This window comes from Carettochelys insculpta, chromosome 12, assembly GCF_033958435.1.
Source record: "Carettochelys insculpta isolate YL-2023 chromosome 12, ASM3395843v1, whole genome shotgun sequence".
Lineage (NCBI taxonomy): Eukaryota > Metazoa > Chordata > Testudines > Carettochelyidae > Carettochelys > Carettochelys insculpta.
The window spans coordinates 42,491,765-42,507,454 of record NC_134148.1 but is presented as its reverse complement, the minus strand read 5'-3'; the positions used below and the strand labels follow the sequence as shown (position 1 = coordinate 42,507,454).

Below are 15,690 nucleotides of genomic sequence, written 5' to 3'. Positions count from 1 at the left end.
GGACTACTAGTGACAGATTTTGCTCAGGGGAGAAGCAGGGGCTGTAGGGATATTTTTTAATTTAATTCAAAGTCAAAACATTAACAATAGCAAAGCCACAATGGCAAAACTGGGTAACCCGCTCCACCAAAGGCATCTCCAACCAAGTCAGCTGCTCTAATGTGAAGCTAAGCGGGCCTGGTTCTGAAAGGTACTAAGGGCTTTCAGATCTGCCGGCAGGCAACATTAATTCAAATCAGTTAACCTTTCACGTAAGCAAAACCTAGGGCTACAACCAAAAAGACTGTACTGTGAACTGAATACAAGTGACACCAAGAGTCAAGAACTCCACTGTGGGCTTGCTGTGCTAGACCTTGGGCAAGTCAGCAAAGCCAGACAACAGCAACAGGAATCATTTCACTGTTATACAGTGCCTGGAGAGCCACATGAGCTATATAAATGCTCCATCACATTATTGCTCTTGGATCACGGCATATTTTTCTCTGCAGCTTTCAACATACTGAAGTCATGGGTGAAAGATGTTAGAACATGGGCCAATGAACCAAACATGGAAATTAGCAGACCACAAAATGGGAACTGAGAAAACCGCCTTTCCCACCAGCACACTTTTTCCCCCCTTCCATTAAATCGCAGAACAATTTGTGGAAGAGTTTCCCTTAACAATTCCATCTGCAGAAATCCCTGGCATATATTTGTTCCAAGAATGCCTTTAACAGTATTTCACAAGAACATACCATGTGGATTATTTTACACATCAAAATCAAATATTGAGGAAAAGATGGACAGCAAGGGTGTCCTGTCTTAATTAACAGTACACAAACCGTCATCACTAACTCATAAATCATTCAGCTGTTATCTACTGCCTCGCTATTCTGCCAGCAGCACATCTCTCTCTCTCGCTCGCTCTCACACACACACACCACACATACAGTGAGAATAGAACCACCAGCGTTCAGTCCTGCTTCTTCACTCAATTGGGTTTCATGAACTCTTTATTCTTCCATTAATTATACACATTATAAACGTGTAAAGAAGCGCAAAGTGTCCAAATAACTTATTTGATATATGTGACACAATGTAGCAAAAAACCTGAGGTTTTTTGTCAACCCAACACACTCACAGATTTGTTTATCTGCTTACTTTAGTAGATGTTAAAACATATCAGCCACCAATAATGTTACCACCATAATACAAAGCATCTGGTATTTGTTCTTCAATGTTCTCCAGCAAGCAAGGTCTCGAGGCTTTAGCTATAAAATGGACATGATCAAGAAAAGTGCTGAGAAGCTTCAGGGGCCCTGAGGAGAGTTGTCACCTGTTAGGATCTGTGCCAAACATATTAGCTTTAAAAGTTTTTTGGGCCACAGTGAGTTAAAACCTTTTGCTGATGTCTACCAGTCAAGATAGAAATCTTCATAGTAAAAGCTTAGCAAAACAAGAATCAAGGGTTACATGAAACTTCAGATTGCTGGTACATTTCAGATGGGGGGAAGGAAGACAGGCAAAGTACAAAATAACAGGAACACGAATACCTTCCGGCCTATTTTGTGAAAGGTTCTGTGGTATTGTATTTGTTTTAAGGTTCTGGGTGATTGAATTTGGCTTTGTCATCTTTCCTGAACAGCTAAATTTGAACTGCTGGTTTTCACATTAAGGTTGAACCTACATGAGATACCAAATTTCACACAATTCTCATTTGATGATTCTGTTTTCATTATGAAAGATGGAGAAGATTGCAAGGAAAAGATGTGATGTTCTAAAGCTTTTCCCTTTACAGGAGAAATACAGACAATATTTTCAGCACCATACACAATCTGAGCAGCATTGTTATGCATGGCACCAGACAAAAATTAGAATTACAAACTAATTTCACATTGTGTTTATTTTTAATACAAATAGAAACACACGTCCAGATCTTGCCTGAAGTTCTACTCAGATGGTTTAAAAAAATACAGAACATTATTTCATTGTCCAACAGTTTAAAAAGTCATATTTAAAATAATAAACAATTTTCAGTAGCTAGTCAAAACAAGTGACGTTTGTATGCTGCAATTTCTGCCAAGAAGTACCTTCTCAAGCAGCAGTTACTATACAATCAGTTACTTCTCATCATAAAAGACCATTTTACTTGTAGAATGATTTATTTTTAAAAAAAATTAATTTTACTGTAAGTTTTCAGAATGAAGGAATAAAAATAATGAAAAAATTTAGACTGTGATTCAGGGAGATAAATTCCATGTTTATTGGAAAGTTGCTTCTGATCATCACCACACCTGAAAGAAAAACATGGGCAAATGGGACCCTTTGATGAAAGGTCTCTCCATTAGGAAGATACAGCATTTGGAATTTGGGAATGCAGTTTTCAAAACTGAGTCAAAATGTTGAATGTAAACCATTAAAATGACAAAAAATGTAAAAGCTATTTGACACGTTAGGGGACAGACGGACACACACGCACACAGTTCCCATTTCCTAGGTACTCATGCAGGATACTTATAAAGGATGACTTGCTGCATAAACAAACTGACAGATGCATTTGGACAGATGGTCAAATTGTAAAATACTATAAATGAAGAACATGATTATTCACCTATTACATCAGCACATTCATACAGTTGAATTTAAACCTGTATTTCCTAATAGAGCATGCCCGTACTTCTACAGCTGTCAATAACTGCTGATTACATTGCCAAAAAATAAATAAAGAGGAGGAATAGTTAAAAATGTTACTGTTTCAGTGTTAACTCAAAAGGCATAAAAAGATGGTGACATATGACAGCTCAGGACTGCTCTGTAGGCTGGGGACTTATCACCAACTACAAAATACTTTCACATTCTTTTTTTCTCCTTCCTCACCACAAGGTTTGCTGCAGAGGTCATGTGATGTCTTTTTTTTTTTAAAAACTAACATCTTGTCAGTGACTGTTTAAAGCATTCCCAGCTGTAACTCATGCAAGCACAAGACTATTTGAAACAATATTTTGTGCTCGTTACATTTGGTTTTTGTTTTCACAGGTTTTTCTTTTAAGAAAAAAGATAATGAAGCAATTTATTTTTAATCCAAAAAGAGTGACCAACTTTTCAGACAACAGATTGTACTAACATCCAAGCAATGTGGCTTTTTCTCCAAGATTTGTTTGAGAACTGAAGCTGAAGACTGAATGTAAAGGGGAAAAAAAAAACACAAAAGTGGAGAAAACTAATCTGCGACTTGAGTCTTCTTTGAGTAGCACCACCTTGAAAGATTTTATGTCGGCTAGTGAAACTCCACAAATTCTTCCAGCGTCCTGGGGATCTGGTTTTGGTAGCTGATGTTATAGATCCGTACTGCACGGGCAGCCAGGCACTTGAGGCTTAGCTTCATTTGAGTTTTAAGGAGGATTTCAGATACCCCAGTTGTACTTTTATCTAGAGGAGTCTTCTTCTGTTTATTTGTCATGTCTGTATGAGCACCAGCCTCCACCAGACTAATGATAATTGAATGCAAAGTCAAAAAATCACTTATGGGTCTGTTGTACTGGACGATGATGTGGAGTGCACTGTTTCCTTCGTTGTCCACAGCATTCACTTCAGCACCACAGTCTAACAAGAGCTTGGTGACCCGTGCGTTTGGAAAGCTGCAGACATCATTTGTGTGGAAATCATCTACTGGCGTACTGGAGTTGACAGCATGATGCAGCAAACTAGACCCATCCCGAGTCCTGGGATCAAGATTAATCAAGGTATAAATCTGCTTGTTGATTCTAGACTGCTCTTCTTCACTGCACTGAGTCTTGGTTGAGATACACACCAAATACAGGAAGGTAAAGATATTGCATTCATAGTTGTCCATGGCTGTGTGGATATCAGCGTCTTGGCTGCTTTTAATCCTGGACATTCCTTGTTCTATTTCCAAGACGCTACACCTCAAAACGCTTTCTATATCCTTGGCTTTAACAGGCTCATTCAAGTGAATCATCTGAGAGAAGACTTGAGCAAACCTCAAGAGATCCTTATGGGTATTCCTATTACCTTTCTGCCTTAAGTGCAATGCATGAAGCCACAGTTTGATACACTGTTCAAACTCCATGTTATCTGCATAAACAGCCCCACGATAAATAATAGGATGTGAAACATCGATATTGTCTGAACCCAAAATTCGTTCACGTACTATGAGGCCTTCCATGTGAAGGGCATCTCTGTCCTGCCTAATAGATTCTAATTCCTGAGGAGTTCTGCATTCAGTTCTGTTTCCATAAGCTTCAATTTGTGGAAGCACCTCCTTCTCAATGATGTTCTCCCTGTCTCTGTACCTCTCCAGCATTGCTAAATATAAATAGTGATAAGTCTTCATTATATCGTAATTCTCTCTGTCATTTGCAAACGAGGCCCCCAAAAGTTCCAAAGCTTCAATTCTACTTTTTCTGTCGCAGTCCGCATGAGCAAGAAGTAGTTCAACGACATCTGCCTTACAGCTCTCGGCAGCTACTTTTAACGGAGTCATTCCATGGCCATTCACCATCATTGCAGATTTCCACCTGACCAGCTCTCTAACAATCTCTAAATGGCCAGCTTCAGCTGCAAAGTGTAATGCCGTAGCACCGCAATGTGCCTTGGCATTGGGATCAGCATTTTGTTCTAAGAGATACCTCACCACATCTGTGTGCCCCTTGTACGCGGCGATCATAAGGCAAGTGTTGTCATACTTGTTGGCAATGCTGATGTTCGCACTATTTTCTACCAGGTATTTCACTATGTCGAGCCTGCCATCAAAGCATGCAGCCCGCAGTGGAGTTGAGTTGGTCACTGTAGTGTGGTTCACATCAGCTCCATGGGTAACTAGAAGTTTGACGACTTCAAAGTGTCCGGCTCCTGCTGCACACCAGAGAGCTGTAGCTCCATCAATGACATAACTACAAATGTAAAGACAAAAAACACGCAGTTAAACTGCTGCACTTGGTAAGAGATGTGATCAGTCATCAACAAGCCTGTTAGCAAGATTCCAAGTTTATATTTAACACAAGCAGATATTTTACAGCCAGCCCATTTTATTTAAGTTGGTTATCAGCACAGCCACGACAAAATAAGGCAATTATCAAGGACACAGATGATAAGCAGAAAAAAAAGTTGGGAGACTGAGATTTTCAAAGCAGTGCCAGTGATTTAGCTACATGCCTTCTGTTACTATTATTGAAATCACTGGTGTTGGTTTGAAAATTTATCGCTGATTGCTCTAGTCCACTGACAGACCCAGCTCCAGGAAGCAGAATTAGAAAAAAAATCATTGTTTTTTTACCTCCTTCAGTGATAAGCTGATGGTCAGTAAAGAAAGAGCCACCTACGGATCATAGGATTGCATAAGCAAAATAAAATTCAGACTTAAAACCAGAAAGTCTAATGTTTTCTCCACTTCACTAGGCCACTGGAGTGGCACTTCAATGTGAAATCAGGAGCTGTTTATATAGCAATAATATGAATGCAAATAGTATCTCACATTTCTCTGGAAAAACGAACCATAGCAAAAGGACAAAGCCCTCATTTCAGATTATAGACCTGCTCAGAGTTAAAACTGAAGAATAAAAACAGCAACATGATGTAATAATTACATTGTATATGCACATAAGCAACATTGTGAAAATACTCATCTATGCATTTGCATACTCAAGTGCTCAGATGATACCCAACTGAACCAACTTCAGTGTTTTGTCTAAAGCCAGTTCTTAGGGCTAGAATCTGATATCTTCAGTCATCACGAGCAGTTCCTGACTCCAGACATAGCCTCTCTGAACTCAGTGAGGCTACTTTTGAAGGAAGAGGTGAGAAAGGATTTTTAGCCCTATAACCACAAGGCTTGTTCATGAACGGAGATGCTTTACTGGTGCATCAGGAGGACACACAAACAAAACAAGAATCTGGGGAGTAGACAATGGTGTCGCAGGCCAATCTTCTTTAGCTTGCAAATTGGCAAAAACTAGAGGCATCAGCACAAACTCCTCAGGATAACTACGGTAATCAGGTTTACAAGGAAGTTCAGAGAAACAGTGAGCCCAAACAGTGAATATGCTGCACATCCCCACACCCTAGCCCAGATATCCTCATAGAGAAGGGCATGAACTCTTCCTTAGCTAACAGACAGGCAGAAAAAAAGTTTCAACAGGCAGTGCATCAAAATGACAGATCACTGCCAGCCTCTTCCAGGAAGAAATCAAATGGGCTCAGCCATTCTAAAAAGTGATGTAGAGAAGAGACTCCTCCATCCAACAGCAGAGTGGCGATAACAGCCCTTCCTAACATTGACTGGGAGCAGCAGCTCCTTCTCCACCTCAAAAACAGGAGATACCCTCCACAAACATAGACAACTCCACTCTTCTGATTCTCAAGGAATTCTTCTTTAGAAATAACGATTAAAAATGAGCCTCTCTCCCTTGGCACCCCAGAGAGGAATTACTCTTGGCTCCTCTCTTGGGCTTGTGGAGACACATTTTGTATCTATAGGCCAAAGTCAGCAGTAGATGTTCATAAGGTTCTCTCCCTCTGTGTCTGAAATGAGCTCTCTTTTCATTAAGAAAGCAATCCTTTAAAGCTAGAGTATGCTTTTAAATCAAGGGTATGTTTCTTAATGTGGCTGAGCAGAAGATTTCAGCTTTTTATTTTAAGAACCATTTATGAATGTGTGTACACATGTTGTAACACATTAAAACAACATTGCAAGAAGAGGGTTTTAAAAACAAGGGCAGCAGCAGAAGTGAAGAAAGGCTAATCCACTCAAGAACACAGAAATAAGACAGCCCGGAGAGATCACCTTGATTGATTTACAAGTGTTATTCATAATCTAGTAACATTTCCCGATACAGCATTAGCTTCACGTCGAATCAAAATACTTACATCAGCGCTACCGTTCAAAAGCTAAGGAGCTACCATTCTTTAGAAAGGAGCTGTCCATATGACAAATAGCTGTCCATATGACAAAACAAATCCATTTACAAATACATTTTAGCGCACAGCTATTAAATGCATAAACATATTTAAATAATTCCCTTTAACAATGGTATCACATCAACCACAATACTTCCTGATGAGCATTGAAACTCAGACTTTTGAGTTAGATAAGGTAGTTTTCTTGACTCTTAAGCTGGTTTGTAGAATTTTAGTTTTTTTCTGCACCTGCAGTCTGCATGCACTTAGCTTGCTGGTGTGCTTGTGTAAAATCCACAACTATCCCAATCTAACTCAAAAGATTACCGTATATTTCCAACTAGGGTAGAATAAAATGATAAGAGGCAGGAATTCATTTTGTAGTGCTCTTTTACACCAACATTATCCAGAATGTGTCATACCTCAAGACTAAACTCTTGTGGCTCCAGCAAGCAGAGCTTGAGTAACCGTTTTTGAAAAATAAATATGAACTTCAAGTAAAATCTGAATGGTCAAATTAGAAATAAAACTTCACTAAAATGTAGACATCAAAGAAACCAAAGAACCCCATGCCTGTAAACCGCTGGAGTAGCAAGGTAGAGGGGAATTTGCACTTTCACTGGAAGTTTTCAAAACACTTTGAAAACATTTAAGCCTCACAAAATCCCTGCATGCAATAAGTTTATAGTGATAAGGGTCCTTTTTCAGATAACTAATTACACTTGGGCTGAGAAGGGACCTATAACTTATTACTGTTATATGCAGCTATCGCATCTTGTGCTGTGATCCTGTCTCATCTCAACAGCTAACTAGGGCCAATCACAAATTGATTGTGAGCTCCAGTTGCTCCAAGAAGTGATGGTGGTGATTCAATACAGGCATTTTGATTTCCATAACTCTGAACTGGTACCGCAGCATTTGTCAGAGGGTGCTGAGCTGCTGGAGGGGTATCTTACAAGAGATAGAAAACTGACCCTTTGTGACCAGAATGACCCACAGCACTTCTTCCAAGAACAGAATAATTCACTGCAGTGTCATGGCTAAATCCCAGCTCAGATGAATTTATTCCCCATGCCATTTCAGCTGAAGAGTGTACTTTTCTCCCATCTGTCCTAAACTGTTGTGTGCTGTGGAGCAGTCCCTTCAATGAAGGCAGGATTTAATGTTGGAGGAAGTGATGTCACCTGTATGGTTTATGTAACAGTTTGTAAAGGTTTTGGGGTAAAACTTACCATACGGAAGAGTAATAATAGTTTGAGGTATAATTGAGAGGAAATACTGTCTGCCTCATCAAGAACCAGAGGCCTTTCACATTATATCTAGAGCACCTGAAAGGAAGGGTGGCTAGATACAAGCATAGCATCCATGCGCCTCAAGCTCTGCAGCCCACATTTACTCTCTCTGAGGGCATGGCCTAAAGCTCCATGCGACCCATGGTAGCAGTTATGTCACAGAATGCTACATTCTGGTATCATCTGAAAAAAAAATGCCACTTGTTCCAAAAAAGGGGAAAGCTTTGCCTGAGCACCTAAGATGTAGTCATTGTGGCTACCCTATTAGATTCTGTATAAGGGAGTTTGGGATGTTTTTAAAACAAGAAATTACATATTTTGCCCTTGTAGTCGGGAAAATAGCCTTTTAGATGAAACTGAAGGAGTGAGGACTGAGTCTGCACACACTTCCTGCAACTCTGCTGCTGCTTGCTGCTGCTCAGAGCTTTCCTAATCATCAGCAGAGTCGGGGTAAGGTGGAGGACCATACTTTATTTTGCAGCCACGAGTCCAAATGTGGTAGGAAGGTGCCTGTGTTCCCCATAATCACACAAAGACAGTATGTCTACAATAGAAATTTTACAGCAGCACAGCTATGCCATTTGTAGCACAGATGATTACTGTCATGATGGAAAGGATTCCACTGCTGTAGTAATCCGTCTCTCAGAGAAGAACTAGCTAGGTCAACAAAGAATCCTTCCATCCAACAGGGTCTGCAATGGTCCTGAGGTCAACTTAATTACAGTGCACAGTCTGAAACTTTTCACAGATCTCAGAGATGTAGTTCAGGCAATCTAAGGTACAGACCAACCCATGGTCTGGTTAGGAAGATCTTTCAGTGTATGTTTCTGAGATAACTCAATTTTCACCCTGCCTTTGGAAAAAAAAAAAAAACAGGGATAAAAGACAGCAGCATTGTGTACATACCCATCGAAGCGGACTGTGCCGGTCTGATGGGTCTGCACCCCGTAATGTTCTAGCAGCAGGCGCACCACCTTGGCGTGACCATTGCGGGCGGCGATAATAAGGGGTGTTGAGCGCTGCCCGCCCTGCTGGCTGACGTAGCTCAGCAAGTACCTGATGTCATTCTCGGAGCGGTTGAGCAGCAGGGCAGCCAGGGTCAGCACTCGGCCTTCACTGGCTGCCTTGTACACATAGCCGGCCAGGCTTTCCATGGCCTTCTCCTCCTCCCTGCTTCTCCCACCGCCGCCGCCGCCACCTTCCGGCCTGCCAGCCGCAGCTGGTGCCCAGGCCAGGGGTGCCTCTTCCACCTCTTCCTCCGTCCTGAACCGGTCCACGGCGGGGGGCACATGCGGGCAAGCCCCGACCAGAGCCCGGCTGGCCCCCTCGGGGTCCGCAAGAGCGCAGGCCGAGCCTCCAGCGCCACCCACAGCCCCCAGGCCACCCTCTCAGGGCCACATCCTCCAGCCCCGCGGAGCGCCGCGGGCCATGGCGGGTGGGCACCCCGGTGGGGCTCAGGGCCCACTGCCCTCCTCCCCTCCCCGCGGCAGGGCCCCAGGGAAGAGCTCGCGGGGAGGGGACCCGTCAACCCCCTTTCGCCACAGGCCCGCACGGAAGGGTGAGGGAGGCAGAAAGGGCGGGGGTCTGGCTCCCCCCAACCAAGAGTGTCAGGCGGGGACGCTCGCAAGGGCCCCGGGGTGCAGGGTCGGGCACACTGAGAGCGCGAGTTGCCAGGAGTGACAGGGCCAGGCCCCACCCTCCTAGCTACGGAGCCCCGCAAGGGACAAGCACCCTCTAATCCCTCCTCGTGTCCTGAACCGCTCCTCTCCTTCCCCCGCCCGCGCGCCTTCTAGGCCGCCGAGATTCCGGAAGCAAACCTAAAAGCGGCCGGGTCCAGCGGAATCCCATCCCGGCCAGGAAACTGCGACGCGAGCAGAATCGTTCCGGGGTAGGTGGAGCCCTGAGAGCCTGTCAGGACCTGGGGGTGGAGGGTAGAGTCAGGACCCTGCTCAGATGGGGCCGGGCTGGGTTCCCCCTTTCTGCCCCTTCCAGCAGCCCTGCCCTGTCCCCGGCTCAAGGGCAGGGCTGCTCTGGGGGTGGTGTGTTCCCCCCAGCCATTTCAGGGCCTGGAGCACCCCAGATCCCACAGCACTCGACGAGGGCCTGACACCACCAGACCCTCCTCCCAGGGTGTCAGCTGACTGCAGCCATCAAGGTCCATTGGGTCCCCCCACCCAGGCAGGCTGCTGAGAGCCACCAGCCAAAGGCAGAGGGAACTGCCCCCCCACATATACACATCCCCCATCCGAGTCAGGGACCCGCCCCGTTATAATCCCCCACACCATTGCCAGGCCTCCAAAAGCCTGGAGCTTCAAAAGGATAATTTGCCTAACACTGTTGTAGAGCCTTACACACCTGCAGTTACGTTGGCTCATTTTTGCAGACATGGATGTGGATACCAATTTTGTATCTCGAACCTGCAAATTTGCAGGTATCTGCTTAATATCTGTGGATCTCTGCAGCTATGGATAAGGATGCAGATGTCCACCGTTACCAATTTTGTATTGGTGAAAGGCTCTACCCACCTGGGGCTCTTTTTAGTTACCTTCTATGATTCTGTTGGGGGTAGGGGGTATTTAGGGTTCTGCTCAGATTACATTTTCACATGTTGCTCTGCAACCCTGAAGGGGGAACAAAGTTATTTGTTTTAAAATAAATGAAAACTAAGATCTCCATGGTGACAAGAGAGGTAGCTGAGTTAGTCTGTCTTTTCAAAAACAACAAGCCCCGTGGCACCTTATAGACTGACATATTTGGGAACATAAGCTTTCATGGGCAAAGACCCGCTTCGTCAGATGCCTCTGATGAAGCTGGTCTTTGCCCACGAAAGCTTAGGCTCCAAAATATCTGTTACACTACAAGGTGCCACACGACTCCTAAGATCTCCATGTAATCCCTTGCCTGGATCCAGGGGCTTGGGCTTTCAGAGGCATACTAAATATGGCAGAGAGTGTCAACACTGCTGCACCCCATCCAGAGAATCTTCCAGGAATAACAAAATACATAAGACCTAAATTGGGTATGTAAAAGGAAATGGGAAAAAAAATTGTTTTCTGCGGGGGGAAAGCTTCAGGCCTTTGTAATAGATCATAAAAGGGCACAAGCCTAATATTTAATTTTTGTGCAAGTCAATTAAGATGCCACAAGAGATAAGGAATACAACAGTGCCCACCAGCTTTAGGAGGGCCCTGCTTCTTGGTTACCACCTGTTGTGGTTTTTTTTCTTCTTTTGTTCTATGCTACTTGGCATGTGTTACTGTCTGGACCACATGCTGCAGGAAAGGGGCTTCTGATGTGAATGAAATGCAGAACTAAAAGAGTAGTGTTAGTAACGAATATGCGTGGTTTATTATTAATTATTTATATTGCAGTCATATGTAGAGGTTCAAATTATGATGGGGGCATAAGGTGGTAGGCACACTAGAAACACAGTGGGGCCCAATCTTACAAACTCTTATAAATATGCTTCATTTTACTACCATTAGTAGTCCCAGTGAAATCTGTGAGCTACACCAAGTAGTAAAGTAAAACATGGATATTTGCAGAACCAGGACCATAGAGAGAAGCACTAATCTGCAAATATACCATCAAGATAAACAAGACAGATAGTGTTGGAGGGAGACTAAAGCCAAATGAGTTGCAAGACCACAAAGCAAGTGAGTAACAAAGCTAGAACAAGCACTCATGACGACTCTTACTTCCCCATCCTGCATCTTCTCCACCAGACCAGAATACCTCATGCAGGCTACTCTTGTCCCTGGCATTTCCCAGGAAGCTGATTCTCTCCAACAAAAGCGGCAGATGTCCAAACACAGAAATATGACAACAGACTGGAACTCCTTTTGAAACAAAAAAGTCATGCTGAGCAATTGGAACAGAGCAACCAAGGTCACATAAGCCCTATTGACTTTAATAGGGATTCTGCTCATACTAACTACTCAGTGAGGGGTCTAGGTCATAATGTGCAAGCACATGACAGGCATTATATAGTTGTAGCCTCAGAAGCACTGAGACCACTAACAAGGGAGAGTAAAGTGTCTGCTCTTCAGCCTTAGCTGAACTCCAGCTGACTTTTAGCTCATGGGGTAGAGTACAGTCCCTTAGGTCACAAGCTTATTCCCTCCTGCTGATGACCTGCCTCTGGCAGCCTTACACAGTTTTACCCTTGCTTTCAGCAGTGGAGACCTGAAGCCTCTTGACTTGGAAGCTCCCTCTAAGCCAGCTCTCACACTTGCCATGTGAGGAGGGCCCATCTCTCCATTGTCAGGCTTTTTTCCTCTTTGCTCCTAGTTCACCTCTATTCTCCCAGCTTCTCTTCATCTACCATGTGGTGTCCTTGACTTTGCATTCCAAAGGCATGCTCCTCCAGACAATTTCTAACACCTCAGACTGCCCACTTTTGCTAACTGTCTTTTAAGTAACTCGACAGCCCCACCAGCCTGGGTCAGCCACTGCCACTGCTGACAAACAGTCTTAACCTCAGTCAGGATAACTGTTCGAAAGTGTACAGGAATCAGAATGTCCTCTCCTTCACAACCTTTCCCTGGTAGATGTGTCCCTCCCTCTCTGTGCTGTGTATGTAGTTATTTGTCCATTTCTGCTTTCCATGTCTTAAGAGGCAAGGACGAGGACTCACTCTTCCTCCTTGTGTGTAAAAAAACAAAACTTTTCATTCCTTGTGAGATTCTGCCCAGATGAGCCTTGGAGTTCCCCAGTCTCAACTTGTACCTCTGTTTAAGGGCATAATTCAACTCTCACTAGGATCAGAGAGAATTTTGTCATTGACTTCAATAGGAGTGAGCCTGAGACCCAAGTGTCTGAAGGTGTAATTCTGCTCTCCATTACTCCTGGCCCACCCATAGCAGCCTCATTAAGGTTGTGTCATTCCAGCTAAGGGAAAAATGCAGCCCTGTCTGCTTACTTGGCTGTCTCTTTCATTTGCCATACTCATCTGCTCTGGAAGCTTTTAATGGATGTGTCCTGCTGTGACCAGTTATTTATTATAACTAGCTGACACTGTAAGTAAAGTGATCTACTAATTGTACCAAGGTCTTCTACAGGCCATTGTTTTAAGGTGGATACAGTAACAGTAAAATTAATAGTTAATTTAAAATCGTGCAACCAGACCCACTGCTTTCGGTGGAAACTTCACGACAAGCTAGTCTATCCATTATGTATGGGAGCCATGGCCTAATTCTGCCAAAGGCAATTGCCAAAAGAGGTCCTGAGGATACAAAAGCAAAGTGACACAGTACATAGTGTTAAGTTGTTGGGTCACCAAGGATCAGCTTCAACAGTCACATAAGCACGTAAGCTACAATACAATAATACCGGCTCATGTTACAGTCATACATGAAAATATTTTGTCTCCGGCCTCAAGAATTCCCCTCATTTTGGTTCTCTGGACTTTTTAGAGTTATATGTCCAAGGAGAAGGAAATGCTAAAGTCACAAGCCTAATCGATTCTAATGATCCTAATGAAGGGCTGATCCTGCAAGATGCGTAGTCCTTGCAACACATTGATTTTAATGTGCGCTGTGAACAGTCAGCACCAGTATTAGAAAAAGGCATCAGATAGTGGAGGGATACATTTCAGAGTATCAGACCACGAAGCTCTTTGCATAGGCATGGCCCTGAATAATACTTCTACGTTCCTCAGAAGGTCTCAAAGTACTTTACAAAGGAGAGTAAGTGTCATTACCCACATTTGACAGCAACCCCAGACAGTCCAGTTCATCATTACCTTGCTCCCTGATTTATCACTGAGACCAGTGAAGAGTGAGCATAACATGCAACTGCTCTGAGCTGGGAGCATTTTACACTGGTGCAAGTGGCTCCGCAAAGCTCAGGACAACAGTGAATTGGCCCAGAATGAACAATGGCCAGATTTTTAAAGCAATTTAGAAACCTAAAGATGCAGCTAGGCTGCTAGTGGAGGTTATCAACAGCACCTAACTCCTCCGATAGCTTAGGCACTTTTAAAAATGCCACTAAGCACCTTCCACTCTCTTTCACTGCCTCAGCGGCTTTAAACATGTGGTCCTAACTGACTTAGCCATGGCTCCAGCAGGTCAGTAGCAAGAGGTCAGAATAGAATCCCTCACTCCTGAGTTCTACTCCCATGTGACTTTGCTGAATTACCCCACTGCCTCCTGTGACTGACAGCCCAGTCTCCTCCCTCTCACCAAAGAATGAATCAGGACCGATATGTGGGGGGAAAATGTGGAACTGGGACAGTGGAAAAATCCTCAGCATGCTAATTTAGAGGCCCCATATGTGCTCTCAGCCTCGTCCTTCTTTAGTCTCTTGCATTTCCATAGAGCCTTACCCAGGGGCTTGGACGGTGCTTTATGTTTCACAGCTGTCTTGTGAGAGAGTGAAGTATTAACAACCATGCTCCACAGATTATGAAAATGAAATATGCAAAAATTAAATTACTTGGCTATGGTCACACACAGTGAATCTATGTCAGGAAAAGACACCAGATCTCCTGACTCCCAATCCAGTGCCTTTTTAAAGGGCTGTGTTTAAAATAATAATAATATGATAAACTGCTCATTTGGGAAAATCTGTATTTCTCGCATCTTTTTCATAGCGAAAAATCATTTTCCACCTTTGGATCTGACATAAAAAGGATGGGGGCATATTGCCTGGACAGTTAATGGTAAATCCAAAAGGCAACAAAACGGTTAAAAGACTGGCCAGGGGAAGCAAAAATAGCTTAAAAATAGCAAAGATTATGTGACTGTACTTTGAAGAGGGTATATAACTAAAACAGGCTACAGAGATTTTCCGCATGGACAGCACAAGAAGTGGGCAGGATATGATCTCAGAGGATCTGCAATGATTTGCCTTCTACTCTGATGAGCCGAGATCACAGCGTCTCAGCTGAAACATCCGTGTGGATCCTGAGCCAGTCTGTTCCTCCACGGCCCCAGTCTCGCCATGTGCTCCATGTGGATGTCTGCTGGGGACTTAGTGAGCATGGGCAGGAAATGAGACCCGGAGATGACACCCAGTGGAAGGTAGCTGATAGGCACAACACATTCACAGCAAACCTGTTGTGGTTTGCCCCTGCAAGGCTCAGCGCTTCTCACCTTCATCCCATCATGTTCCAGTCTCAGCCTCTATCCTAATGACAAGGGACAGGATCGATTCCCTCTAGAGCGTTTGCATTCTCCTTGAAGCAGCCATTCGAGGCACTACAGCTGCCAGATCCATACAAGAATTCCTGGTAAGCTGATTTCTCAGCCCTCAGCCTCCGCCTGACCTGGGTGAACAACTTGACTTTCACTACTGTAAAAAGTAAGTATCTCCTTGCCTGCCAATTGCTAACAAAGTAATTACAGCCTCAGAGGTAACACACTTTTGATTGCAGAGTTTTTCTAAAGCCCTTTGTGTTTGGCTACTGAACTGCTTTTGACATAAGCTCCTTTACAAGACAGCATTCATTCACTCTCATGAGTCCCAGCGGCCATAATCCCGACTGACTCCCCCTATGACC

At 43.8% G+C, this 15,690-nt stretch overlaps 1 protein-coding gene across 2 annotated transcripts; it reads right to left on the bottom strand.

Annotated features, from left to right (window-relative positions):
- Nucleotides 1–1,866: 1,866 nt before the first annotated feature.
- On the bottom strand, nucleotides 1,867–9,941 carry FEM1B (fem-1 homolog B). 2 transcript variants are annotated; one of them, XM_075006835.1, is made up of 2 exons: nucleotides 9,093–9,941; nucleotides 1,867–4,892 (listed from the first exon to the last, which is right to left on the bottom strand). In XM_075006835.1, the coding sequence occupies exons 1-2, from the start codon at nucleotides 9,338–9,340 to the stop codon at nucleotides 3,257–3,259; spliced, it is 1,884 nt and encodes a 627-aa protein (XP_074862936.1). In that variant the 5' UTR covers nucleotides 9,341–9,941; the 3' UTR covers nucleotides 1,867–3,256. The 2 variants fall into 2 exon arrangements, with proteins under 2 accessions (XP_074862936.1, XP_074862937.1); XM_075006836.1 differs by having other exon boundaries at nucleotides 9,243–9,941.
- Between the last annotated feature and the right edge of the window lie 5,749 nt (nucleotides 9,942–15,690).

Coding starts and splice junctions, on each gene's coding strand:
- FEM1B (XM_075006835.1), bottom strand. CDS start 9,340: ATGGAAAGCCTGGCCGGCTATGTGTACAAGGCAGCCAGTGAAGGCCGA. Junction 4,893..9,092: donor GGCACAGTCCGCTTCGATGG/GTATGTACACAA, acceptor TTACATTTGTAG/TTATGTCATTGATGGAGCTA.